The sequence below is a fragment of the Trichosurus vulpecula genome, chromosome 4, assembly GCF_011100635.1.
Source record: "Trichosurus vulpecula isolate mTriVul1 chromosome 4, mTriVul1.pri, whole genome shotgun sequence".
Taxonomy (NCBI): Eukaryota; Metazoa; Chordata; class Mammalia; order Diprotodontia; family Phalangeridae; genus Trichosurus; species Trichosurus vulpecula.
The window spans coordinates 420,444,500-420,464,625 of record NC_050576.1 but is presented as its reverse complement, the minus strand read 5'-3'; the positions used below and the strand labels follow the sequence as shown (position 1 = coordinate 420,464,625).

General features: G+C 36.6%; 1 protein-coding gene across 2 annotated transcripts in view; it reads right to left on the bottom strand.

The window, feature by feature from the left end:
• The window catches only part of ROBO1 (roundabout guidance receptor 1), a 196,418-nt gene that overhangs the window by 79,092 nt on the left and 97,200 nt on the right, over nt 1-20,126 (bottom strand). For both annotated transcript variants that reach the window (XM_036754542.1, XM_036754543.1), the window contains exons 8-12: nt 13,362-13,567; nt 11,763-11,844; nt 11,418-11,586; nt 11,164-11,330; nt 2,239-2,360 (exon numbers count right to left, since the gene is read on the bottom strand). In XM_036754542.1, coding sequence (XP_036610437.1) covers nt 2,239-2,360; nt 11,164-11,330; nt 11,418-11,586; nt 11,763-11,844; nt 13,362-13,567 — 746 coding nt within the window. The remainder of the gene's footprint in view (nt 1-2,238; nt 2,361-11,163; nt 11,331-11,417; nt 11,587-11,762; nt 11,845-13,361; nt 13,568-20,126) is intronic.

The window sequence follows — 20,126 nt, the reverse complement described above, 5'->3', positions numbered from 1 at the left end:
TGGTAGATATCTCCTTCTTCCACTCATACAGCCTCCGCCCTGGTGCAGCTACCAAATTAAGGTTTGACTATATCGCCCCTCAATTCAATAAACAGCAAGGGATCCCTGCTATCTCTAAGACCAAATATAATATGCTCGTTGGGCATTTTAATCCCTTTAAAACCTGGAACTTGCCTACCTTTTCTGCATTTTTAAACTTTATTTCCCTCTCTATACTCTAACTAGCCTACTAATTTTTCCTCATGACAGTCCCTCTACCATTCCTTGCCTTTCTACCACTGATTGTTCCCATCCCCCCTCTGCAGCCTGGCCTACTTCCAGACTTGGGTTCAATCCAATTTCCTTCGAAGGTCTGGTCTTTACCACCCTGCTCCCCTCTCCATCCTCCTCCAGTGTTAGTTTCCTTCCTTTGAGAGTATCTGTCATTTATACTTTTTATATCTTGTACATATAAATTTGTTTGGATGTTGTCTTCTTCATGAGAACAGGAGCTCCTTGAAGCACAGGACTCTTTTGTTTGTTTATCCTCATTTCTTATCAACTGGCACATAGTACTTGTCAACTGGAGGACCAGTGATTTTACTGGTATAGCGGACTCACAGATAAGGAAACTACTTCAAACAAAGCAGGCCAACACTTTCGCGTAATGCAAGAGTTTTGGGGCTAGATGGTTAAACACAGTGGCAAAGATTTGGAAATGGAGGGGATGCCCATCAATTGGGGAATGGCTGAACAAGTTGTTGTATATGAATGTGATAGAATATTATTGTGACAGAAGAAATGATGAGGGGGATGGCTTCAGAAAAACCTCGGGAAAGTTACATGAACTGATGCAAAGTGAAGTGAGAAGAACCATTAGAACACTGTACACAGTAACCGTAATATTTTAAAGATGATCAGGACAGTGATCCAGGACAATTCCAAAGGAATCATGATGAAAAATACCATCCACATTCAGAGACAGAACTGAGAACTCTGAGTACAGACTCAAGGATAATCTTTTTCACTTTATTTTTCTTGCCCCGCCTTTTTTGGCAACATGGCTAACGTGTAAATGTTTTACATGCCTCCACATGTATAATGGGTATCATATCACTTGCCTTCTCCATAAGGGAGCAGCTGGGGGAGAAAGAGAACTTGGAAATCAAATTTTAGAAAATAAATGAAGGGAGGGAAAAAAAGAAAGTTTCATGATAACTTTACTATGTATTTAAAAGAAATAGCAAGTTGTATGTAATAGATTTGCAGTTTCATGTATCTTTTCCCCCTATTCTATTAGGTTATGGAAATACTTGTTTTATTTCTTAAGTTCAGAATAAAATGAATAAAACTTTTTTAAAAAAGAAAAACATGAATATTAAAAACCCCAAAACAAATAATCAAAGAGTCTTTGGGTTAGAGTCTATGGCACTGAGAAGATAAATGACTTGCCCAGAATCACATATACAGGGGATCTTGAATCCAGTCTGTCTTGGCTTGTTAGGAACAGTGTGAAAATCATGCAAAATTACTTTTTCATTCCGCAAGATTATTTCTTAATTGATGGCCAGGGCACTTTCTTTTTAAACTATGGCACATGCGATAATGACAGATTTGGGAGATAAGGGATATAAGTTAAAAATATTATCTTTGTTGTGTTGAAAATGAAGCCAAAAACTTTGCCAAGATTTTATAAATATATCTGGAATGACAACTCTCAGAGGTGGCATCTTCAGGGTTAATCTTTTGGAAGTTTTCATTCTGAAATAATTAAAGTTTACTGCTGCAACATACTATGAAACAATCAACAAATTTCTACTCTGTTTAAAGTTACCATGTGTCATCCCATGAGCAGCTAGGTAGCACAGTGGGCTTGGAATCAGGAAGACTCATCTTCATGAGTTCAAATCCAGCCTCAGACACTTCCTAACTGTGTGATTCTGGGCAAGTCACTTGACCCTGTTTGCCTCAATTCCTCAACTGTAAACTGAGTGGGAGAAGGAAATGGGAAACTACTCTGCCAAGAACACCCCAAAATCAGGTCATGAAGAGACGGACACAATCAGAACAAGAAGAACATTCACAACCATCTTACTGGACTAAGTAAACTTGTAATACAATCATTATTAGCAAGAGGTTGAATTTTGAAAAGCTTTTGTTAAGTATGAGTATTTTCCCATATTACCTCATAAAGAATCAGTCTATTTTATACAGCTTTCAAATGAGGCTCAGAAAATTGAAAAGAAAATAAACAGTTACCGTCCAATGAACTTCAATTGAAGAAGAAGAAAGGATGGTGGGATTATGAAGGTGTAAAACAACATTTCCCAGTTCTCTCTGGACCTGCTTGTGATCCACACCTTGACTCGTTGGTGGAACATCTGTAAACAAGTCAAGAACATCGTTTTAAACCTTCCTAAACAGTGTTGATTTGCAAAAATTTAAAACCAATCAATCAATTTGTTCTTAAAATCAAAAATCAATCAAGCTGTTCTTAAACTTCCAGAATTACTGTGCAACACTGTTTATGTGGAGCCAGCCTGTGAAATCTACCGAAGAAGCAAACGAAAACAAATTTAATACCATTTTATTAGGATCCTGGTAGGGTGAGGGGGGGTGGAGATCTGCAGAGAAAGGGAATATGTTTGGGATATGGGAAGGAAGAGAAAGAACAAGGAACAAAGATAACAATGGGGAATACAAGCAGTAACCACTCCTCCCACCATGTGACTCTCACTGCCCCTGCTGAGAAATAGCACCCTCTTGCTCTAGCCTCTAAGTATTCATTAAAATTAATATATAGGAAACCCCATTGTACTGACAAGAAAACAGACAAGAAATAGTGATAGCATCAGATATGTATTCCTTTGTTAAAGGAATAAAATAAGAATGGATGTGTAATAAATGCAGCAGCAAAACAAAGACACAGTCGAATGGATCGCAAGTCATTAAAAAAAGAAAAACCCTCTTTTTCCAAGATACACCATGACTTCTACCTCACAAAAGAAGGACAAAGGCAGGCAAATATAAGATTAAATAACTGAAAACTGAGTATTTAAAGTCTATTCTATTAAAGATCTTATTCCAATTCAGTAATTATATTACAGAAAATAGGTTCAATAGACATTTCCTAACCTCAAAAATATATTTCTGAAGACAAATCAAAAGTGCATTAAGAGGGGCAGCTAGGTAGGGCAGTGAGTAGATCATGGGCCCTGGAGTCAGGAGGACCTGAGTTCAAATTCTGCCTCAGGCACTTGACACACTTACTAGCTATGTGACCTTGGGCAAGTCACTTAACCCCAACTGCCCTGCCAAAAAAAAAAAAAGTACATTAAGAACCACATTGCTGCTATCATTCCTTTTTTATATTTTCTGACCACAGCTCAAATCATTGTCTTACTTTGAATTGCCTTTATAAACCCCAAGTTTAAATTAACACAGAAACTCATATAGTTCCCCCCTCCCCCTTTTTTAAGAACTTAGAAGGGGATAGAATTTTAAACAGTATTTTTCTTAGACAAAAAAAAGAACAATTTGGTAAATATATCTTTATATTTCCAAAATGTGATCTTTACATGGGAAAAGCAGTCTGGTGTTTTCAAAATTATTAAAATCAGCATATATCAATAGTCCATTTCTCATTTACTTCTCATAACAGCTCTCTTAGACACATAATATACATATTGTTATTTGGGTAAACTGAAGTTGAAAAGTTAAATTATCTGTCCAAGGTCTCATAGATAGTAATAACTGGGCCCAGACTTGAATCAGCATCTTATGCTATGACATGTTAGTTACAAAGCAGTAAAGGTCAGTATGAAAAGGATCTCAGTGAGAGAAAAAGTATGATGATTAGCTGTTTCTTAATTATCATAGTCGTTGGAGGTTTCATAATTCTGGGTAGACCCTATTTCACTCGTCATTTTCTACAGATTAAAATAAAGACTCTAGTTTTATAAACAATCATGTAACTTCCAAGAATCAAAAGTTAGTGAAAGAAACAGGGTGAATATTAAGTATGAAGGGGCTGATTATGGGTAAAAGAAAATATAAAAAGGTAGTTTTGGGAAGTAGGGAAAGGAAGCACTCCTTAGGAAATATTCCTCAGGGTTTTGGGGGGACAGAAGGTGATTTTCCTAAATAAAATTTATAAAAATTAAACAAAAATTTATATTTCTTGTTTATTATGCCTTATTATGTAGATACCAAAGGTTAAGTACACTTTGCTTTATCTTCCAATGGATACTTTTAACAGCTATATTACTCAAGTAAATTTTCCCCCATTATTCTAAGAGGAACAGGCTTAGGGGCTGGGGATAAACTGTTGGGGGGCAGAGGGACAAAAATGGGGCAGGAAGGTAAAATATATAAAACTTCTTAGGTCGTCTTCAACCAGTTAAGACACTCAAAATATTAAAAAAAAAGTCCTCTTATGTATACAAAGCCTTAGAGTCAGGAAGATCTAGGTTCAAGTCCTACTTTTCACATATGCTGACTGCATGACCCCTGTTGAGTCATTTATCCTCATACTAGCCAAGGTATTGACCTCAATTGTTGGAGGAAGATGCTTTTATTAATGAAACGATTTTTTTAAAAAAAATACCAGTAATATTAACATTTATATAGAACTTTAAAGTTTGCAAGGTACTTTACAGACATTATCTCATTTGGTCTTCACAATAGCCCAGGTATTAATGCAAATCTTACAAATGGAGAAACTGAGGCTCAGAGAGATTAGTGATTTGGTTCAATGCCACAGAGCTAGGAAATGGCATTCAAATTCAGCTCCTGTACTCAAAACAACTCTTGGTTCTCAGAACCTGGCACCTGCACTGTAATTAAAGTGAATTCTCTTACAATCTCATCCTAGAAAAGTTTCTCTCCTTTGATAAATAGTTTCAAAATGCAAGAAAACACTTTCTACCTTGATGTTATCCCAGGTTCTAATTTTATTCTTGGGTGCCATCTACAAACTAGTTTATTTCTTCACACGGATTACCTGATCCTTCTTGCCCAAGGCGATAGGCAGACTAAGAGTCTAAAATATGATTTCAGATGTAGGAATTAAACGTATGCTATGAGCTTTTTAGGCTACCAATATAGTAAAGATAAGCTCAGAGGAGCCTCAGAATGGCGAAGCAGCAGGAAGGATTACAACCAAGATCTCCCACACAACCACTCTATAAAGATCTAGAAAATGCACAAGAAAAGAGTCCTGATTAGGAAATTCAAGAAAAAACCCAAAACACAAAGTCAATTATTTTTCCAGCCCAGTTCTACACAGAGAGATGGAGGGATGTGTGGATATTGAGGACAGGGTCTAGCCAGGATTATGCCATGCATAACCTTGTAGCATGGGGACTGAATGAAGGCCTGTCCACTGTTGTGTGCCATGGTAAGAAGAGTTTCCACACCTGTACAGAGTAGTCTAACTTTATGCAAAAAGCAGGAATATGCATTAACTAGCAATTCTGTCACTAAGTATCCAGTGCTGTGTCATAAATTCAGTATGGGCTGAAGAGAGGACCTGCGTCTGGGAGTCACAGTCATAGCAAGGAGTCTGTGTACTACATGAGGAACAGGTACAGAAATGTGGCTCTGACTCCAGGAGCAAAGCAGAAGAGTGTCACACAGTTCTAACACCCTCCCCTGGCCCAGTCTTAAGCTTACAGAGGAATAAGCAAGGCAGAAAGCCAGCCCAAATGAAAGGAGAGACTACAGTTCTGCCACTCTGAATCAGCAGAGTTTTCTATTTGGAAGATGCTTGCTGAGTCCAGCAATAGTCTATAGTGGCAAGTCAACAGGTGTGTGATTTAGATCCAAACCTCAAAATACGTAGAGCTTCGAGCAGAAGTGCATCAATCAGGTTTTGCCCTGAATAAGAGCATTTTAGGGGCATTAAAAGATTATCAGTCCCCAGCTTGAGCAGTCCCTAAAATCCTAGATTAACACAATACTTGATATCCCACAAAAGTAGCAGCAAGACTCAAGAAGACACAAGCGTGACCTAAATATTTCCTCCAAAGGGGTAAAGAACTGGGCTCTAAGATAAAGTCTGAAGTAAGGAAGCAGGATGCCAGGATGGGTAAACAAATAAACATAAATAGAATTCTACCATAAAGAGCTATTAGGGTTATAGGAGTGCACAAGACACAAAGCCAGAAGAAGAGAATGACTTCAAAATAGTTATTTATAAGCAAAGCCTCAAGATAAAACATAGCCTGACTACAGATTCAGTTAGACTTCCTAGAAGAGATGGAATGAGAATTTTTAAAATGTTAAAGTGGTTTTGTAAATGAATGAAAGCTCTAAAGTAAAATCTGAAAAGAAATGAGAGTTATGGAATACAGAATTAGAAAATTAACAGCTTGGATGAAGAGGTACAAAACCTTACCCAGGAAACAAACTCTGAAAATTGGAATGGACCAAATAGAAACCAACGAGAAAATAAGAAATTTTAAAACAAAACAAAAGACTGAAAAAAAAACCAACAAAAAAGTATATCTCATAGCAAAAAATAACTGCCATGGAAAACAGAATCTAGGAATCCAGAAATTGTTAGACAACCTGAAAGCCACCCCTGCCCCGGGGAAAAAGAACACAGGCATTGCATTTCAAGCAATAATAAAAGAAAAACTATTTAAGTCACTTAGAAACTAGGGAGAAGTTAGAAACAGAATCCACTAGTCTTTACCTGAAGGAAACCCCGCATGAAAACTCCCAGGAACAAAACAGCCAAATCTAGAGTCGAGGGCCAAGAAAAAAATACTACAAGTAGCCCAAACAAGAGAATTCAAGTACAGAAGAACCACAAGATCATGCATATGCAGTCATTACTCTTACAGAGTGTGTGTAGCGCATAACACAATATTCAGGAAGAAAAAAGACACAGGCTGACAGCTAAGAGTTTTCTGATGAAAACAGCAGAACTGCATAGAAACAAATATAGCTTGTATTATAAGGAGTCAAGAGAATCATAAAAAGGTAAAAATGTGCAAGCAATCATAAAGGACTAAAGATAAATTCTATATGGGGAGATAATGTGTATGTTTATGCTTCATATATCTATCTACATACACATATATGTATGTATATATAGTACATATATAATACATATGTATATATAATATATACATATATATGTGGAAAGAGAGAGAGAGAGAGTTTAATAAGACAGACTTATTAGTCTAAAAGCTTGTGAACTCTTTTGCATGCAACAAGAAAATAAGATACACAGGCAATGGGGCGTAAAAATTTATCTTGCCCTACAAGAAAGGAAGTTAGGGGATGGGAGGGGAGTGGGGTGACAGAGGGGAGCACTGACTGGGGAACAGGGCAACCAGAATATACGCCATCTTGGAGTGGGGGGGAGGGTAGAAATGGGGAGAAAATTTGTAATCCAAACTCTTGTGAAAATCAATGCTGAAAACTAAATATGTTAAATAAATTAAAAAATAAAAAGCTTGTGAACTCCTTGAGAGCACGGATTATTTTTTGTTTGCTTTTACCTCTGTTCCCCAGTGCCTGACATATAGTAAGCGCTTAATAAGTATGAGTTTACTGACTGACTAAGAGGAAGTTTGGGAAAGATTATAACTCATAATCATGGTTCATACATTGAGTACTATAAAAACAAGGAAGAAGAGGTGGGAGAGCAGATGCTACCGATCATCTACATCAGTCACAGGAGGGAAGACAACACGAAAGTTGGGAGCATAAATATATTTTACTCAATGGGGAAACAGGAAGAGAAGGATGAGAGGGGAAAGAAAGGAATAAGAGGGAGGGCAGATTAAAGGAGGAATTAGCCCCAAGGAAAACAAACTCTAAGGATGGTAGGTCAAGAATTATGATTTGAAAGGATAAAAAGCTGTGACTGCGCTCTGGGCAAAAGAAAGAATTGGAAAAGCAAGCCAACGTAGACTGCATGAAGCTGAGAGCGCTAGCACCGGCACTAAACAGAAGCCTCCACTCTCACTATTTTCTCTTCTATAAAGATAGAGTGGGAAACACGGGGAAAGAAAGGGAAGCGCACGATCAATGGTCACTGCTGTAAACGCTTATGGGATGAGCTCATTTATAAAAAAGCAGAGGATAACAGACTGGATTAGAAAGTAGAATCCAACAATATATGTTTATAAAAACACAATTGAAAGATAAAGATTTGGATTGAAATAAGGGTCTGTAACAAAATCTAGCACGCTCCGGCTGAATCAGAAAAGGCAGGGTTAGAATCATAATCTCAGACAAGGCAACAATCACAAAAAATTAAAAAATTGAAAGAAAGAAAATACTATAAGGAAACTGGCCATAAAGGGGCCAGAGCCAAGATGGCAGCTTGAGCACTCCTCCAAATCTCTCCAAACACCTGTAAAAAATGTCTCTGAACAAATTCTAGAGCTGCAGAACCCACAAACGACAGATTGAAACAAGTCTCCTGGCCGAGATGGACCGGATGGTCGCTGGGAAGGGTCTATCGCGCTGCGCTGGGAGCAGAGCGCAGGCTAGTGTGGGCAGCCCTGGAAGAGACCAGGCTGGAGTAGATCGGGCAGAGCAGGCCTCATGGCACTGAATAACTGGCAGCTGTGGCAGTTTCCAGACTTCTCAACACACAAACACCAAAGACAACTGAGCAGGTCAGTGGGAAAACTGCTGGACCTGGGTGAGAGAAGTGCATAGTCCAGCCCCAGTTCCGGGGCGGCAGCACCAGCTCCAGGCCCACAGACTGTGGGGGAAATCAAGCGGCTGATCAGAGCAGGATTGCAGGGATCTCTTTGCTGGTGCTGAGACGGTGTTCTCTTGCTTTACCCTGCTTGGATCTGAGTCGCAGTCCTGCTTGGTGGTCCCTGGGGGAGGAGGAGTGCTGGAGTGGCAGAGCTTGTGGTGGATGTGGAGAAGGAGTCCTCCTGGTAGTTACACAGTAGAAAGGAGTGCTTGAGATCACTCAGAGACCAGAGTACAGACCAGGAGAGGAGTATCATACCACCTCAGAACAGAATCTGCTCTGAAAACAGCAGCACAAAACCCCTGAAACTTGGGACAGGCACACTCTGACAAAAAGCTCAAAAATCAAGTAAATGGCTGGGAAAATGAGCATGCAGCATAAAAGGATCAGACTATAGAATCTTTCTTTGGTGACAAAGAAGACCAAAACATACAGCCAGAAGAAGTCAACAAAGCCAAAGGTCCTATATCAAAAGCCTCCAAGAAAAATATGAATTGGTCTCAGGCCATGGAAGAGCTCAAAAAGGATTTTGAAAACCAAGTAAGAGAAGTAGAGGAAAAATTAGGAGGAGAAATGAGTAATGCAAGAAAATCATGAAAAGCTAGGCAATAACTTGCAAAAGGAGACCACCAAAAATTCTGAAGAAAATAACACCTTAAAAATAGGCTAACTCAGATGGCAAAAGAGGTCCAAAAAGTGAATAAGGAGAAGGAAACTGGCAATATATTACAACAATATACACTATGACCATACTGGATTTTATAACATTAATATTCATCACTGACTATACTAATAACAAGAGAAATAAAAACCATGACTATATAAGTAGATGCACAAAACTTTTGTCAGGAACATCTGTTCCTTTTAAAAAAAAAACATTAGAACATGTAGGGTTAAAATGGATTTTCTTTTAAATGAAAAGTAACTTCTATATAAAGCCAAGAGCCAGTCTTATCTGTAATGGAGATAAACTAGAGCCTTTTTTCAATAAGATTAGGGATAAAGTAAGGATGTCTATAAAAAGCATGCCTATTCAATACAAACAATAATAATAATAATTTTTTTTTAAATCTTAGGATTTGGTGTGCTTTCTCATTGTGCCTTCCTTGTAATTTTGTTTATGGAACAAACCTTATAAAATGCAATGCCCACTCTCAACATACAAGATAATGATCACTTTCAGAAGCTCATTCAGATAGCTTGCTAATCCAGTTCTAGTACAAATATATACCTGGTAAAATTATTTTGGAAAGAGACCTACTAAAGAAAATGGATCGCATTTCGAACTGCTTAGCTTGAGAGTTAATAAATTTTAGCTATTAAGAACAATTTAATTTGTATATGAAATTCTTAAGAGGAATTGGAATTTCATACAGCTTTTCCAACATATAAAACACGCTTTAGGTGAAGAATTATGTAAAGCATGTTAACGATTCACATTTGTAGAGCACATAACATTTTATAAAAGATTTTCAGGGTACATCAGCTCATTTGAGTCTCGCATCCACCTTGTAAGACACATTGTGAATGCTTCTTACTGACCAGAAAGCTGAGGCTCAGAGAGGATAAACAACTTGCCTGAACAACCTGAATGGTAAATGGTAGAGCTGGGAATAAAACGCCCATTCAGCTCTGTATTGCTGCTGTTATATCATGATTACTCTCAAGGGTAGCTCATGAGCTCAATTTTTAAATGACTATAATTCCTTCTTTCTCCTCCCTTTGTTTCAAATTAATTATTAGGGGAAAAAAGGAATTTGTAATTTTAAATAAGACTTATCAAGGCTTCAGAGATACTCCAACACAAAACATGCTGAACAACCTTTAGAGCCAGATAATCAAGTTATATTATAAAGGATGATCACTGAACACCAGGATTTTAGAACTTTCCCTGATCTTGTGGTAGTTTTTTTTTAACTATTTTCTACATTTATATGATTTCTAGATAGCATTAATTCATTTTTATTGTAATTCTACAACATTATCCTCTAGATTATAGGTACTAGCATATCAGCATCAGTAAAAGCCAACGAGTTTTAAATATGTTAAATATAGGCTATAGATTTTAATTATAGATTATAGATTATAAATTCTAATTTTTGTAACATTTTCTGAGCTGAGATGTGGAGAGGCTAATTTTTTAATGTACAAAATAATCCTGCATAGCAAAAATCATCCATGATATTAGTATAATTATGAATCACTGTATTGTTAATCCAGACTGTGTCTTAGCTACAATAAATTTAAGTTTTAAATGTAACAACAAAATGAGAAACATTATCGTCTTTCTTGTTATTCATTCTGTTCTGATCATGATGAATAGGAAAGGTCAACTGGGTATTTCTGAGAACATCTTTAAGTATTCAGTACTGACTTGTAATACACATTATTTGACAGTAAAATTATAAGCTACACGGATAAAATGGTATCATAAGGTTTAATAAATTCATTTTTACCTTGTGTTTTCACTGGATCTGATATTTGACTCGGATCGCTAAGACCATATGCATTAGCAGCTCTCACAAGGAAAAGGTAAATTGCATTAGGTTTTAGTCCTTTAGTGGCAAATGTTTCTGTCTTCACATTTTCTGCTACAGTTTGCCAGCTGCTACCAGATGCATGGCTAAGTATAGATAAATACGAGTTAGAATATGCGCGCTCAATTGCAAATTCAAAGTATGAAAAACAGCATATATCATGTTTACTATACCTGAAGGCTTCTATGATATAAGATGTTGGCGTTGCACCTGAATTCAAATTTGGTTGCCATGACAATGTTACTGTATTTCTGCTGACATCTGTGACTTCAGGTTTTGATGGGGCACTTGGGATTAAATTTGGGTCAGTGGGTCTCGGAGGCTGAACTGGAACTCCAAATTCTAACAAAGAAGCAAAAAACAAAAGAAACATATCTATGCATAGTGAAATGTACACATTTCTGTTTCCATATATATGTGCATACATACTTGGATCTGATCATGTCTACTTTCTGAGCAATCAATCACATCTTAGTTTATAGGCTTTAAAAAAAATAAATGAAGAATCTTCAATTTACCTTGAACTTCAATGTATGCACTCCATGTTGCTTCACCACTAGGAGTTGATGCAACACAGGTGTACCGACCAGTGTCACCCAGCTGAGCAAGACAGAAAATAAACATTTGGAACAATCATGAACTCAGTCATTTGGTAGGTCTGCATATAACCCATGAATATGGATATAACTATATTAGAATTCTCTAAACATAACCTCTCCCCTTTTGTTGAAAATATTTTGTTGCATGTGAACTGAGAAATTTTTACATGACAAGAACTGGAAAAAGCCATCTACTGTTAAATTTGATTGGATCATGTTACCCAGTAAGGCAAATGAAAGATTTTACTGTACAGCCATTAACACATTTTTTCAAAAACTGAAAAATCTCCATAACAACTGGTCTCCAGACCTTTTTAAAGGTCAAATGAATGAATCACATTACCAAATTTTCTTTAAACTTGAATATTTTTACCTAAGACCACAAAAATTTTTTTAAAAAAACTGTAATACCTGAATTTCTATCTCATTATTTCAAGATTGTACGTGTGAAAACTAAGGTAAATAAAACAAAAGATGAAAAAGAAAAGATTTCTTCTTAAGTTTTTGCAGTTCGGGGAATTGACAAATAAATATGCACAACCAATTACTTGAAGTAGTTTAGGAATTATGAGGTAGAACAAATTCATACTTGAATTAAGTCTCTTTTCTAACAGCTGAGAAAATGAATAAGCATAGGTCCCAAAATCTAACTCTAAATCAATCTATGACATTCTACTTTTCAAAAAAGAAGCCAAGTTAACGTCCCATGGCATTTACAAATAACTAAGCGTTACTAAGCTTATATAATGGTAAACACAAAGTGTTTAATTTTATAGCATATTAAAAAAAGAAACAAAGATGCTGACCTACAGGTAGAAAATAAAGAAACTGTAAATGTTTATTGCTGTCAAGATTCTAACTCCTTTCACTATATATACTTTGAGTCTGTCTAATCTTGACCTACAAAGCCAAAGGAAATAAGGAAAAATAAAGCAATACAACCCTGGAAAAACAGGTATGTTGGCTATGTTGTATTGGAAAAATAAATCCTTAAATTGTTCCCATAAACTTGGAGGCTTTTCATCTTTTAATGCTTTAATTCTGAATATTCACTCAGCATGTGCATACTTTTACTTTTGTTTGGAGATATGCGTTTCATAATTATGGAATGCTGAACCAATCCTACCAACCTCATATTTACAGCTGAAGAATTCTTGAAGCATTCTGAACTGGTATTTATGTTTCCTTAAAAAAAACTTTTTGCAATTATTGTATCACACTACTATTTGAGGGGATTCTCTCTTGCAATCTCCAAAATGTTTTCTTCAATTTGTGTTAGAAATGTTTTCACAAGATATAAACAACATTTAAATCATTGCCATGGGCTGCATAAAAATACAAGGCGACTTAAGCAGAGATTGTGGAATGTTTGAAAGGACCAAGAAACAAACTGAAACTGTATTTATGTTGCTACTTAACATTTCATGAATTCTAAAGTTAGAGGCTGAAATACCAGTAGACAGAAGCAAAGACAAAGTGAAACACAACAGAAAGCCAGAGGAAGTACTTTCAACTTACCTTGGCATATCGGATCTGTAGTGCTCCTGTTTCTAGTTGTTTGATGCGAGAATCCTGGGTGGAGACAAGGACTCCATCCTTTCTCCATAGAATTGTGGGCACCGGACTGCCTGTGGCCACACAGCTGAGGACTAAAGTACCATCCACTGCTACAGTCTGATTCCCAGGACCCTGTCTGATGACTGGGGGAGGCCGGTCTGCAATCACTGCCAGAGGAAACAACAGGAAATAAATTTCTACAACTGGAAACAATTTTCTAATCATCTAAGCAGCAGTAGTTGCTCTAGGCTTTGAAACAGACTAAAGATTATTAAACAGTCAATTAATGTAGGAGACATGCATTATTCAGACTGCATTCATATTATATACTGATTCAGAATATTAAAATGATAAACAATGTACTATTTTAGAACAGGGTAGCACAGGTACCTCTACGGTTAAGGAGTTTAAAAATTATTGCCAGGCAGCCATGTAATGATTCATTATGGAATTTCTAGATTTCTAATTCTGGAATGCTAAAGAAACATTTTAGCTTACCTCAGTTGAAATTTAAGAAGCAAAGTTCATTCAACAAAAGGCATAATGATGTATGAGGATAGCTTTTTGTTTAACAGATGCAGAGAAAAGACAATGGTATCATGCCAGCTGGTTTTCATTTACATGGTTTCAACATATGGTTCTAATGGACCCACTTGGCAAGTTTTGCATTTATTTAGGTTCTTTTAGATTCTCCTATTTTTCAGGACCTTTTAAACTCCAAGTGATTAAACTCCCCATTTCTTTTGGTTTTATATTAAGTTACTTTCTGTTAACAAGTAACTGGGCTAATTGTTTCAAACTCTTATGGATTTAATAGTCAGCAGAACTCACCCCTCATCTTACATATTTGGAATGCCTCCCCCCACCCTGAAAAGGCCACACATCCTTAGGTACTGCAACTTGTGAAAACTCTGACTTCTGTATAGCAGCTTCAAAGATGGCAAGAGAAGTTGCCTCAGTCTGTTGTAGCTGCTTGAAAAGAAATAAGAGGTTTCTAAGGCACAGATGGATTGCACTGCTAAAAGCAACAGACTTTAGAGGACATGTTTTAACTTACACAAGGGTAAGGCCATCATAAGACACTTTGGGGCATAAGGAATGGCTTATGAAGAGAAATAAAATGTCTATACACGATAGTCACTAGAGAAGAAAGTATGCGATTGGTTCTCAGGAAGAAGAGGAAATCTCTGTATAATTCAGCCAGAAAAAGGGAGACTAGACCATAGATTAGTTAATCTTTGGACCATCGCAGAAGGGAGATCAATAATCCAATGAGAGGTAAACCTCCTAAATCGGTGCCCATCTTATAACAGGTTCTTGTCAGTCCTCCCCGTTTGGTGTGGGCACATGATTTGTTTCACAGAACATGGCAATTCAGATGAGAGCCATATGTTTCATAGGGAGGGTCCAGGTCTCTAGCAGACTTTTCTAAATGGTTACCTAATTCTGATATTACAAGCAGGGAAGCACCAATTAGCAAAGGAGTTTAATGTTTAAAGAATGAAAATTTCCAACTGTGAGAAGTTCTAGGGACAAGCAAAGTACGAGTGATAGCCAGGAAAAAGAGACATTTCTAAAGCAGAGAACTATTTCTTTTTTATGTATGTATGTATGTATGTATGTATGTATGTTTAATATGAATGCATATGTATAGCCTATATCAGAGACCTATTTCCAAAAATAGTAGGCCTAAAGAACGAGAGGTTTGGGGCTTGCCATGTATCTTTGCTGTGGACCATTCTGAGAAATAATGAACTTGAAAGTATTCTGAAAAGTACATATGTGTGGTGTTAGTATTATTATTATTACATGGAAATTCTGGAGTCTAGAGAAGGACTTACAGTAAGAGCAGAGGATTGGTAGAGTACTGTTCATATTGCTAAGCACACACGCGATATTAAATAGGCAGTTCTATAAAGAAGTAAAGAAAAACAAAATTTCCAGAAAAACAAAATCTTTAACGAATAACTCTTCAAACTGACACGAGGAGACTCTGAGTAGCATACTTATGAAAAACAACCAGGTCCCAGAGTCAGCAGGACGGGACAACAAGAAAACGCGCCACTACTCCTGTGCCATTGAAGGCTTGAGGCTCCAAAGCTTCCCTCAGGTTGGAGTCATGCCTCCATTTGTTCCTCGCTAATCATTAGGTCTGAGCGTTCAATGGCAGAAAAATAGGAAAGCAAGAAAGCCGATTCAGCAACTGTGCATCGCCTGGTAATATTCTGGCACTTTTTTCACTTTATCCTTCAAACTCTGCCACGCATTGATCGCTGGTGTGAAACCGACTACTGATGGGTCATGCATCACAACGCCGAAGGATGCGAACTTGGAGGACTATTATCAGAGTGTTTCAAACCTGAGTAATGTCTAGTATCTTTTCTTTTTCCTTGATTTTTCCAGAATTTATCTGAGATTTGGTTTGTAAAAATAAATAAATTAGAAGTCCTTCACAGAATACTTATGTATAACAGAAAGTACTATAAACTCTTTCAGTGCCATGTGCTCTTATCAAAATATACTGAAATTTCAATTCTGTGGTTTAAATGGTGCATTCATATTCAGCTCAAAAAGCTCATGAAAATATTATCAGTGTATTGTCGCATAACTGAATATAATTAGATCCTGGAGAGAAGTATTCTTACTCTTGGCAGTTTTGTCTAATTTGAAAACACTAACTATACAGGAAAAAGGGCTATAATTGATATTTTATAATTTTTTGAGCTCACGCTTTGACTTTTTCAGTTGTGTATCACGTTTATATAACTGACACTATGTTTTCCTAGATTATTTGCAGAGATAATTATTAATATTTCAGAATAACTTTATCATTCATTCTTTTTTTCTAAAAAAACCCAAATAAGTCAGTTCCAAATCTGGAGTTGATAAAAAGGGTGACATCATACATTTATTTAGAGAAAATAAATTTTTTGACATTATCATGGGTTCCAGAATATTTCTGATTAATTATGGTGACAAAGGCATAAATTCTAAGGAATTTAATTCAAGAATATATAATTTCATAAGTTAGGTAATCTCTCTTATGACTTGGCAGATTGTTTGTAAGAGTTTTTCTGTGCATGATAAAGAGCTCCAGTCAAGATGTCAGCATGAATGGAGTTGGACCTTCCAGGTCCCAAATACCTAACCCAGCAAAGCCTAAAATTTGTACCACACTGATAAAGAAATCCAATGAGAAGCTACAGCAAATGGCTTCTTCTGCTCAAGAACTATATAAAAAGTCCTCTAGAAACATGAGAAAGTAGGAAAGGGAACTGCTTGGCAACTTAGACGCAGTATGGCCAAACACCAGTAGCCTTCCATCATGACCAGTAACAAGACAGACACACATAGAGTCTACAAAGTTCTGTGTCCAGAGGCAGTAAGAATGAAGGGTCCCCTAATAGAACCAATGCTGTGTGGCAGTGCCCAGAAATGGACAGTCCAGGCATCCCGGTGTTGTAGGGTCCCTAGAACTAGAATTCTAAGATGCCACAAAATCCCTATATCACTATGAACCTCAAAGATGCAGGGAAGTCTAGCTATGGGAGTTGGACATCTGAGAAGGAACCAAGGGGACAAAAGTTGAGACAAAATTGGGCTGAGCATCTCAACTAAGAATACAGAAGCAGTTCAACAACTAAAGCAGGAGAGATGAGCAAACTAAAGAAGGTCCCATTAGCTATAATACAGAATTACTGCAGATTCAGTGATCCTTGAAAACACAGCTTATAAGGAGAAAATATCTGTATAATAACTAAAAGCAGAGACTCAAATGGAGAAAAATGGATTTTCCACAAGGGCTAGAAAGAAATGTGAGATTTTTAAAAAATAAAATAAAATCTCTGCAGGAAAGACTTTGAGAAGAACTACTTAGGGGAGAAAACAGTAAGCCTTACCCAAGTAATGAACTCTGAAAATGAGAACAGAGGAAACAGAAATCCATGATTCCATGAGAAGGCAAAAAAGAGATGAGAACAAAATCAGGAGACTGAAAAAAATAGAAGAAAATATAATTTACCTATAAAAAGACCTGGAATCAGGTCAAGGAGAGATCATGTTATAGAATAACTTAAAGTATCCATAAAGGAGCTCAGGTAACAAGAAATCATACTTAGGATGACATAAGCTTCCTGGCAGCCTCTATTATAAATAAAAGGAGAATCTGGGATGCAATATTCCAAAAAAGCCAAAAAAATAGGACTTACAACCAAGAATAACTTAATAACTTACTCTATAAAGCTAAGTATTATTTTATGGGGTGCAGGGAATGGATATTTAATGGAATAGATGACTTTAATGGATTTAGGCTGTAGACCAGAGAAGTGCAGAAACTTTGAAATGTAAAAATGATAGTCAAGAGAAACCTAGAAAGGAAATTTAGTTTAGCATTTGAAAGGGGCTACATGATTATGTAATGCTGACATTTTAATAAGAGGAGAAGCAACAAATGGCCTTTAAGAATCTTACTGTCTTCAAAAGATATTAAGGAAGTTAAATAAGAAAACAGAGGTCCTGAGGGTGGATGGATTCCATTCTGAGGTTTTAAGAAGGGAAAAATAAGGAAGGGTAAAAGAAATATAGTGTATGAAGGAATGGAACTTATTATTTCTCATATTTGAGAATATGCAAACCTAGAGGAAAGGTTTGGGGTAGCAGGCCTGAGATGAACATCATCTTACCTAATTCTTACCTAAACTAGACAAAGGAGAGCTAAACACACACACATGCAGGCACGCATGCATGCATGCATGCATCACATTAATCTCAACAGGGAAACAAGTGGAGAGAGGGAGAAGAGAACTAAGAAGGAGGAGAATTCTGGGAATATTGAAGGGGTAATTCTTTTTAAAAAAGAAAAGAACTAGAATATCAAGGTATGGCTAAACAAATTTTAGTAAAGGAATGTAATGGAAAATTATTGTATTATTAGAAAGGACAAGAGATGATTTCAGAGAATATAGAGCAGTATGAACTGATGCGAGGTGAAGTGAGGAGATTCAGGAGGCCAATTTAAACAACAATAACACTGTAAAGATAAAAACAGCTTGGAAAGACTTACTTAAGAATTCTGATGATTGCAATGACAACCATTTCTCCTCTGATGAAGCACGTTGCTCACCTTCTGAGAGAGGAGTGATGGACTGCCAAGGAGTGATGAAGCAAGACTCACACTCTGGGTATGACCATTATATATGGTTTTGTTTTGGTTGATTATGCTAAAGTGTCACCAGTCTGTTTGCTTTTAGGGTAAGGGTCCCTCTCTTGGTTTTTAATTGGAGTGGGGGACAGTTGATAAAATCACCATTGAAACATTTAAAATTATGCATAGGAGAGAAAGAAAGAAATTCAGAAAGAAGCATAAACAAGTGGTACGGTGTTAAAAGTGAAGTGTGGAACTTGTTGTATACTTAAAAAAAGCAAGGAGTATGAAACGGAGATTCACGGTTTCATATACAAATCCTTTTTTGGGTTCTGCTGCCTATATGGAAATACTCTTTTTGTGCAAGTTCAGAAGTTTGTTTAAAAAGATTTTTTTGTGATCAAAAACTTCATCATCATGCAGCCAGCTTAATGAAGGGCTTCTCTGAACTAAGCTGGTCCATAAGCAGGACTCCCCCTGAAGACTTTATTTTGGCAACTGAAAAGCTTGCGCTGTTATCACTGGAGCTTGTGTCGTGCTAATATAATCTTTGAAAACACAGAGCAATCTTTAGGTCATGACAAGGCATCTGAGGACTTCAGGAGAGATCATAAATAGGGAACCAATGCTTAGACTATCTGAATTAGCCACAGGGATTACCAGGGAGAAAGTATTCATGAATGTGTACACAATTTATGTGGCTAGAAATCTTTTTTTAAAATTTTTAGCGAGCATCTCCATCTACTGCCCAAAGTAGCTGAAATTTCTATAGTTTTAGCTCTCCCATGCTAGATATCGTCCACAGCTATGGACTTTAATTCACAGGTTCTGGCTTTAATTCATTGTAACTACAATTGTCCTCTACTTCGGTTACCTTTTACCATCAGTTTTGGATCTGTTTAGGTACAGAAACAGCTTGAGGGTATAAATCTCTGTTACTGTGGACCAGGAACAGGACTTTCCAACTTCTCCCTCAGCTTAGATTGGCAACATATATTTTTTTCAAAGCCAGTAATCAGAGAAATGAGTCAAAGAATCACAAGATATGGAAGTTAAACTATAATACAGAAGAAAAAAGATGTGACATTAACAGTTCCCAAATCTTAGGTCTCAGTTCCACCAACGGTGAGCAAGCTATTCTCTTAGAAATTTGTGTTTAGGCACTCTGAGCAATAGCTCCCTATACTACATCAATGAAAAATAGAAAATGAAATTTTTGTCTATCAAATCAAAAATAAAGATCATCCCGAAGTAACTTTACATGCATATATATATCGACATATACGTACATTTTCCTCAATGTTACTTACATCATCTTCTGTTCCACCCATTCTCTCTACATGCGTAGCTATACATATAGACATACATACACACACACACATATATATATATACACATATCTATCCAAAACAGAAAATTACACTGTATAATAAGCTTTACTATAGAATCAATAGTGAATAAGTAAATAATTAGTTTCATTTCCCAACCCTGAAGTGCCAATTTATCTTGAGTTAATACAAAAGTAAAACATATAATTTAATTACAAACAACGTTAACTGTAAGGACTATGTTAGATTTGTAAA